This window comes from Protopterus annectens, chromosome 5.part1 (assembly GCF_019279795.1).
Source record: "Protopterus annectens isolate FY-2018-M chromosome 5.part1, PAN1.0, whole genome shotgun sequence".
In the NCBI taxonomy this organism is placed as follows: domain Eukaryota; kingdom Metazoa; phylum Chordata; order Ceratodontiformes; family Protopteridae; genus Protopterus; species Protopterus annectens.
Genome location: NC_056736.1, coordinates 653,739,992 through 653,749,890, shown reverse-complemented (window position 1 = coordinate 653,749,890; position 9,899 = coordinate 653,739,992). Strand labels below are relative to the sequence as shown.

At 36.0% G+C, this 9,899-nt stretch overlaps 1 protein-coding gene across 1 annotated transcript in view; it reads left to right on the top strand.

Moving 5' to 3' along the window:
* Positions 1 to 402: 402 nt before the first annotated feature.
* Positions 403 to 9,899, top strand: part of PDX1 (pancreatic and duodenal homeobox 1) — a 140,733-nt gene continuing 131,236 nt past the window's right edge. The window contains exon 1 of the mRNA XM_044072844.1: positions 403 to 793. Within this exon, the coding sequence (XP_043928779.1) occupies positions 403 to 793 (391 nt within the window). The remainder of the gene's footprint in view (positions 794 to 9,899) is intronic.

Genomic DNA, 9,899 nt, shown 5'->3' with positions numbered 1-9,899 from the left:
AGGTTTTAGGTAAATGTTTAAAGCCAGGACAATTTTCCTGTTAATTTGCGTAAAGAGACTAATCTATTAAAAATTACTACAATATGATTATGGCATAAAACTACTCGTGAAATTAAAATAAATCAGCTACTACCATCTTGTGCTATTTTCCATTCTGCTAAAACAGTGCATAATCTAAAGGAGTGAGGGAAGCGCGTGAAGCAAAGCAAGTGTTCGTTATCTTAATATAAACCAATAGTAACGGCATCACGTGACCATGCAGGTGAACCTGCAGAAAGGCTTAACCGAGAGCGCCAGACCTTGTTGTTATTAGGCAATATAGGACTGTCAGGCCTGGAAAGCATTAAATATAATACGCAGAGATTGAACTACTGCATGCTTCGGTAACACTAACAGGTAGCCATGGACACTGGGGACCATTATTACGCGTCTGCCCCAATGTACAAAGAATCGTGCGCTTATCAGAGATCTCAAGCACCGGAATACAGCCCAAACCCACCAGCATGTCTGTATATGGGGCGACAGCAGCATGTCCCCTATTCTTCTGTAGGTGGTATTGACCAGGGGAGCCCTCCAGACATCTCACCTTATGAAGTGCCACCCATTACAGAAGACCCAGGTGTTGGTCACCTTCATCATCACCACCCTATTCATATGTCGCATCATCCGCACCAAGTTGCTGGATTTGGAGAAGGACCACAGATATCAGCGCTGGAAGAACGCAGTAGGATTCAGCTCCCCTTTCCGTGGATGAAATCCACTAAATCTCATACGTGGAAAGGGCAGTGGACAGGTAATTTTTTTTGCGGCTCATGCCATCCCTAATACGCTATAATCAAACTATTATTTACATTCTCAGACCTTACTTGCTAGTAATTCAAAATGTGTTGTTGATTGTAATTGTTGGCTGGAACTTTGTTGCATCATTAGCTTATCCAAATGATCTATCCTTTGACTGGCTAGTTTCTGAGAAAATCAACTGGTAGTACAAATGGCGAAACAAAGTTATAGATCATCTCTACCGGTTGAACCTTGCATGTGATTTGTGACTCGGTTCCTGAAGCTCATTCATTGCAGATATATTTGATAATAAACTTCATTTTTAAAACAAAAATAGAACCTACACACTCCACCACCAAATGCATTTCTGCTTACAGATACAACCAAACAAAATATTAAAACAAAATCACATCAAAGCCACTCAAGGTGGCTAAACATTTTTCAGCTCCAGTGTCATACGTCCAAGGTCTACTACTAGGGAAGCTAAGATGATGGAAGATGTGGGGAAGTGTTTTATTCATAAATATATATAAAATTGACCATTTCACACTAGGACAAGATCGCCTTCGGCTGTATGAGGAGGCTTGCCTGCACCCCTTGATAAGGGCAAGGTTGTTTAAAGCTGGCTTTAATAATTGAGTAAGTTTAATATAACTATTCTGAGCAGTTAGAAATATGGGATAGCTTTTGATAATTTTATCCGCTATCTTATGGTATAACTAGTAATTTTTATTTCTTTGTTTCAATTGGGGAAATTCAGATGAACACGTGCGTTAAAAGAAAAATCATACTTTAAAGTTGCCTATGTTTTAAATATAAAGTGGTACAGTGACTGCAAAAGCCATAGGTATAGCTACTGGATGCATTATTTTTCATTTTCAAATTTCTGCAATAACCTATTTGTCAACTGAAATTTATTTACGTGTTCAGCGATTCGTGTTTAAAAGAAATGAATGAACGACCTGTGGTGTGCCAATGCAGAAATGTGCAAGTATTAGGTATGACTGGGATGGGTAAAATTCTCCAAGTTAAAAGAAAGAGTATATTAGCAATATTGCTTCATTTGCAGGCTCATTTTAAACGGTGTCTTTCTGCTACATTTCTAGAATTGTGCACATTTCGGAAATAAAAACTTAGAATGAAGCGAACTTCAGTCATTTCTAATATAACAAAAGCTCACGGTGCTCTACACATATTAAAAAGAATGTGTTTTGAATGAATGCAACACTGTTGTTATCATTTATATTTCAAAACGGTTTATGTAAAAGTCACACTATAAGGAGCATGCTGCAGATATAGTTAATTCCATAAACTGTTGTTTTATTAAGGAGAGTCATTTCTGCTTGAGAAATCCAAGTGCAGGAATCAGACAGACTTGCGCACCTTATTTGTAAATGACACATTTCTAAATTCGCTGACGCTTTGAAGATTTTGAAATTTTTACTTAACTTTTCCCTGCCATCAGCAGAGTATTCCTTGCATTTCTGAAGGCTGTTTCAATACAGAACATGTTTAACATAAAGCATTTTACTGTGAGTTTATGCAAACAACATGTTTCAGATATGCATCTGAAGCTGTCATCGTTTAAAGTGCCATTATCTTTACATTAATTTACAAAGTTATTTGTATGAAATCGCAAAATAAATAAGGGTACGATATAATTCACAGGTCTCTGTTTATTATCACTTTATGAGTAGGAGTACCTAGTGTGGTATTAAGCAGAAAATAATGCAAGCTATACGGAAGGAACCCTAAGTATAATAAAGAATATGCATTTTGAAGCCGATCAAACTAAAGTCCCTTTTGAAAACGAATCGTCCTGTGATAATGGTACCATTTCGAATTGCCATTCTGTAACAAATAACCATTCTGTTACAAATGTTACTCATGCCACAAATGCTCGAGTCTGTTTTCTGGAAAATAGCAATGTGACAGAATGATGGATGTTTGTCAGAATGTAAAGCTTTTCACTGTGTGTTACACAAACTTGACCTGTAACGCTGCATTTACTCCTCTTTATTAGGGTGCAGATTGTCTCTGGTTTGAACAATGTTATCACTTAGCACCCTCTGCAATCCTGTCACACCTCTATAAGCAAATATTGTATTAGTCATTTTTGCTGTTAAAACACGCGGTTAAGTCAAGAGTAATGCAGGACTTCATTCATCACGTTTTTCAGCTGCTACACATCTGAACATATGTCTAGCTTGTAAAGTGCGTTTAAAATGACTTCTGTGTTTGAAACGGTGTATATTCCCTGCATAATTTTATTTAAAAATGACTACAGCCATACACACTAGAACAGTTAGTATTATCAATAACAAAGAGAAGGATACCCCAGTTTCCTTCTTCAAAATATGAGTAAAGTACCAGGAACATTTCAATATTTCCATTCTTTTCATTAAAGTTTTACAAAATAGATATCTTAAACAACCCATCTTCCTTATATGTGTCTCTCCCTTATAATCTGGAATCTTATTTGCCCACTCCCCTCCGCAGTTACCCTGGGCTGGAAGCCCTTTCACAAAGGTCCCCTGAAGACCCCTTGTTTGTCACCATACAGCATCCTCTGGCAGTTCATCACATATCCCCTTCCAAGATTCTTCTATCCAGCACCCTGTACTTACACAGTAAGTCAGCAAAATTCTTGTGATACCTGTAGTTGCTTTACTCGCTAATATTATCCAGACGGACTTGCTCCAAAACAATATGCAACACTTAAGTGACAAGTAACTAAAATAACTAATTTCTTAAATATTAAAATAGCCATTATAAGGTGTTATCTGTTTGCGCCTTTGTCATTTGTGTTGGTTTGATCAAAAACGTACAAAATGGAGCTGGTGAAACAATTAGAGGCACTGGGTGTATCAGTTACAACCATGAAAGCTAAGTTTTTGCCATTGACCTAGTTTTTCTCATATGACAAAAAAGGTAGTAATCAAGAAAAATAAAATGCAGCCATACAAATGGGCTAGCTTGAGCATGAAAGCTGTAGTGGTATGTGATGATGTAGCCAGGCATGATCTGTGGGCGCAGGTGAGTGCATGCTTTCTAAACATTTTTCAGAAAACGTATAGCTAAAAGTGTTGGAATTGTCTAAACAAATGCCTGTAGAGCTGCACAAAACATGCTTATCCGATAGGAGTGCATCTCTAAATGTGTCTTTTTTGGTTATAAGTGACATAAGCTGAAAACAACGTCTCAATTTTTAAATTGTATAGGAAAATAATAGTCAAGCTAAGTGCACCTTTGGGTGAGTAGAGGGGCAGTAGTATGAGGTATGAGGGCAAAATATACATTTCTGTATATATCCCTGGTAGTCTGAATTAATTCCCAAAACAAAGAACACTCGGCTTTTTTATATCAACACTTTATTGATACATTCCGTTTGCATGCTTTTATTTGCAAATAAATACATACATATTCTGCTACAGCTATTAAACAGCATGCATTCCACTAGGCAACTGCATATATAAAATACGCAGTTTGCATGCTCATTCTATTAGCAACTGCGGCATATGCATTGTATGCATGATCACGCTGATCTATTGTATTGAAAGTATTTAAAGTTGCACATTTTATGTTTATGTTATGTTGCACATTTTATGTTTTGTGTATCTTAGTGTGAAGCTTTTTTCCCGTGCCTCCACTAAAAATGGGCTCACTGTAGCCCAGTGGACCATCCCGGTAAACAAATGAAAATAAATAAAAGAAAGAAAAACTTTGCAATTTACAGTTCTAACAACTATTCTACCAACATTATACAGTTTTGTAGAATGAACAGGAACAGTTAAGGATTTTCTTACAGGAGTCAGAACTATAGTGTCTACAGTTTTATCGATAATGGCCATGTACTCGGTCTATTTATTGATAGGTCGTCTGTACTAGGGCTAAAATCGGGTGTCATTGCGCAAATATCAACTAATGGAATTATTGATGAACCACTTTGTTAAGAGAGCTGATGTAACGGAAACCAAAACTAGTCAGCTCATATTGTGAAGAAAATATGATCAACATAGAAAAGTATTTGCCCAAATGCCCACATATATGTATATTGTTTGAGACATTTGATAGTATGAGAATCTAAAAGCGCGATGCAGGACTGGAATATAATTGCAGGTAACACTGAAGTATATTTCACTTTGAGGCTTGTATTTCTCCGGAATGTGTGAATTAGCAGCCTGCTGCCAGAAACGTTAATACATACTCATAGAAAACGTTTCTTTCGGAACAAGGTACACCTTCTTTCTTGTTCATTTTGTTAGGTTTTCTTCACAGAGCTTCGGAATCACATCCAAGAGAAAAGTAATACTCAGTGGCTTGAATGGGCCTACACACGTCAGTTTCAGTGGTCAACTGAAGTTTAGTGGCCATGTGAAATCATACCTCTCAACTGTCCCCGATTTTGAAGTACAGTTTAGCTCTGTCTTTCTTAATCCCTCCGAAAATTGGCTACATTTGGAGAAAAGGTGATGGATTACACGTAAATACTACTACTACGAATAATAATAATAATCATAATTCGCGACACAGACTTCTTTTTCTTCCGAAAAAGTACATTACTTAATTCACATTTTCTTATTCTGTCAATGCCTCAAGCTAATAGTACTAACATTTTAAAAATGTCCCCGACCCTGATTATTTCTGGATACGTCCCTGATTCTATTGAGATTTGTCCCTGATTCCTCGAGAGCTGTGGGCACAGTGATTTCGATACATCTTCTAGAATATATATATATATATATATATATATATATATATATATATATATATATATATATATATATCACAACGCCAGATATAGACCAGACAAACACACACTGTTTATTAAATTGCTGTGGGGGTCCTTCTGATAAAAAAACCTACAGTACTTCTCCCATTTCCATCATTTAGATATTTTTCTTCTAACCCACCCACCATCATAAATAGTTTCCTTCTTAATGTACTCTTTAATATTAACAATAATATTATTTCCGCGGCTCATAGCGCACGACCATTATATCTCGGAAATGTGGCACATTATTCAACAAGAGATCTCACATCAGAGTTACATGTGTTAGTATATTCCTGCAAAGTTAGTTTAATGACATATAATTCAGCATTACTTATCATGTATATTAAAATAATAATGAATATGTGAGAAACCCACACTTCTCAACTTGTTTGCTCGCGAATGAAGGACAAATACAACATAATGGGGAATAAAAGCCCACAATTTGGGGCAATTTTACTCTAATTCACTTAAAAAGTTAATAAAACAACAGGTTTTCTATCAGCGTGCATTTTCTGAACAAAGGGCATGAAACTGTAACGTCTGACATTATTGACTGACTGTAATCCCCAGTGATTTACCAGAAAATCAGACATTTTAGGAGTGACAGTGCAAAATATGAGGAAACATCAGGCACATTCTATAACATTCTGAACACTTGAGAAGCAAGGAATGTTTGAGACTCAGAATGAAAAATGTTTCATTTTAATGGGGTACAATTACGAGATATGTGGCAGCTTTCTTCTGTCCTATTTTGGCATTAGTTTCCCACACAAAGTGTTATGCCATTCTTTCTCCATTTCAGTGGGTGTGGGGTCGAACGACGGCTCAATAAAACCGAACCCAAGAACTATGAAGTGGCTATATCCCATCCCGAATAAAACACACAAGGCTTCTGGAAATTGGTTTATTATAACGAGGCACATGACACGTTACATTTTTATTAGAAGAGACGACCCATTAATGGAAAAGAATATTTGGCTCAAAAAGCCCTTTATTTTCTACCTTATTCAAATTAGTATTGGGCATATGGGCACACATTTCTAATTCACTGTTCCACTGCAGCTGACAAGTCTTAAAAAATTAAGTAGTGTGCTTTAATGTAGTCTAAACGAACAAGCATGCAATATAACATATCCTGCGGAAAGTGATAGTGGGAGGAAGGAGTTCTTGAAGTCATATCTCTCGGCCTCTAGCCCCCAGAGTCAGGGACAAATCCAGAAATCATTAAGGACAATCAGAGACATTTTTTATATTATTAGTACTATTAGTTTTGAAGTTGACCGAACGAGAAAATGTTAATTAACATGCATTTTCTAAAGTAAAAGAAGTCTAGGGACTCTAATTATTGTCATTATATATGGAATGTAATCCACCACCCTTTCTCCCCAAATTCCCAAGGTTTAGGATGGATTAGAAAGGTTAGAACAACATTTGAAGCAAAGTAAGGTGCGTCATTAAAAATCAGGGACAGCTGAGAGATAGGAGAACTATTATTTATTTGCTTGTTTATTTATTGACATCTGATTACCGGGAAAGTCCGACTGAGTAGAAGCCCATTTTCAGCGGAGGCCCGGGGAGAAAAGCTCCAAATTATTACAAAACAATTTAAGAAGAATAATTTTACAATTTTCAAAAATAAAACAACATTTAAATAATTATAACAAATTAGTGATAATATAAAACATTAGTTAATAATGGATACAATTTATATGACATTCATTTAACGTTTATAGAAAATGCAGACAATTTGTAGAGAAATTAAAGGTAAGTTAGTCTAATACAACCGGGAATTGCAATAACAAACTTTCCCACCAACGACGAGACAGTGGACAAGTGTTTGAGCTCTTTCGTTCCTTTAAGTGAGGGAATGCAGACTTATATTTAAATATAATGTCAGGGAAGATAATTTGATAACTCTCAACTTCTTAGAGCAAGAAATCTGCATAAAGCCATAAATAAAAGTAGGACAAAGGCCCAAAAATAGGGATAATTTTTAAATATTGCTCTTGCAAACTTAGAAAGTTGATAGAATAACAGATTTTGCATTAGCATGAATTTCCTAAAGGGTGTGAAGTCTGAAATTAAAATATCTGTCAATATTTTCAGACTTCAGTCTTTAATGGTTTGCCACTAATTTCCCAGAAAATCACAATTTTATGAAAAACGGAGTAAAATATGAGGAAAAAAATCTGGGCATTCTGCGAAAATCTGCACAGTTGAGAGGAACAGGAAGTAAGCGAAGAAGGGAGAGTAAGGAGGTATACAGAATGAAAAGGTGCTTTTTCACATTTAGGAATATAGCTTATCTTGGTTCTGAACAAGGGCAAAGCCAGATTTTAGCTAGGAAGTCTTTCAGTGTGGTTTTGAAAGATAGGAGGGAGGGTATTGACCTGATGGATACAGGTAAGGAGTGCAACTATATATGCATAAGGAAATATGATACTGTGATGCCACAACTTATCTTTGACGTTTATTCTCCTTATATTTATACAATATAAGACTTCACATTCTGGTGATAAACACAACTCCAAATGAAAGATGCCAGTCAGGTTAAAACAGACAGACATTTCAAAATTTAAAGTAATTTAAACACCATCCCTTACCGCCTATTCACTATATTTTGTAAACCAATACAAATGAACATAATATTTTGCTTTGCTTTATTTTATCACTCATTTTTTATTAAAAAAAGAGTTTTGCAAAAATCTCATGAACAGAAACACCATCAATGAATGGATGTCTAATAATTTTTTCTCCTGCTTTTAGATTTTAACATGTTTTACTGCCAAATAAGAAGAGTTTTCTATATACTTAGTATTTTTTTTTAATAATAACCATACAACACATACAGTTTAAATAAACTCCATAAAAGGATTACAGCCAGGATACCACAACTGTATATATAATTTTCTACAAATTTGTGGCATAATGAATTTATAAAAAATAACTTTTGTTAAATATTATAACACTCTAGAAAAATATATATTGTCATAAGCAACCAATCAGGTTTTAACAATTTTAATGTGTCCTGCCCTCTTTCTCATTAATGAAGCTCTATAACTGCTTAACATTTGCCAGTTTCTCTTCTGTCCCAGGGATTAATCACAATTCAATATATTAAATTACAAACACCCCCTCTCCCAGACATTACACCCCTTCTGCTTTTACTTCTAATAATCAGCTCTCATATTTCCACCCTAGTTCTATCATCTTTCTCACCCAAAACTCAGTTCTGTCCTCTAAAACCTACAGTACTTCTCCCATTTCCATCATTTAGATATTTTTCTTCTAACCCACCCACCATCATAAATAGTTTCCTTCTTAATGTACTCTTCTAATAACCTTTATTTGCCTCTGCTTCAAATGTCCAAAGTAGTCATTTGCCTCCTCTTCACTACATGTTTTTCTCCAATTCTACCTCATGTGAACCCATCTCATTTCAGCCTGCTCTCATTCCTGTATAATTTATCTCCCTGTAATTTACCACATCTCCAGTATTTTGCCTCTACCCATTTTGCATTCACTCTCTTAACTTCTTTGGTGTGCTATACATAGGTGTAAAAGTCTTCAGTATAGCGCATTGTACTGACCAGCTCTTTTAAGTCTTATACATCTCCCAGACTTGCTTCCTGATACTCTCCTTCTGCCACACTTCATTTTGCACTGTCCACCTCTCATTCAGTTTCTCTAGTTCCTTTTTTAGTTCTACTTCCCCAGATCTCTGTAAATCCTACCGATCCCATGCTTCCACTCTTTTATTATTGCTTGTTGCAAATTTTTTATCGCCTCACCAATAACCGCTGGTCTCTTTTTACATTTTTGCTGTAAAGCTCAACAAAGTTAAACAATCTCACTTTTTAATTCAGACTTGCTTTGCATTACCTCATACCGCTATAGATTGCCTCTACTTCTTTTGTATTATAATGCCCTTTGTTTTATTAAAATGTTTTTCCTCCCACCTTTTATTTCCCCTTCAAAAATTCTGTTCACTTATATCTACTTGCCACCTAATTATTCTTCATTCCAAGCTTGCAATTTCCATCCTTACCCCTAGGTAACTATCCACCATCTTAATAGGTTCATAGGTAGGTACTAGGCTATCGGCCCTGGGGCCTATACAAGCCCATCCAAAATGGTACCCTGACTTTTGCCACCCAAGAAAATTATTTTCCTGTGCCACTGTCGAGCAGAGCCACAGAGGTGATCCCCGGGGTGAATTTCTATTTCCCATCCAATCATCAAGATTTTTCTTGAAGAGTGCTAATGAGGAGCTCTGTTTGATATAGATAGGCAGTTTATTCCAGAGTATGGGAAGTCTCTGGGACAGGAATCTATCCCTCTGGCA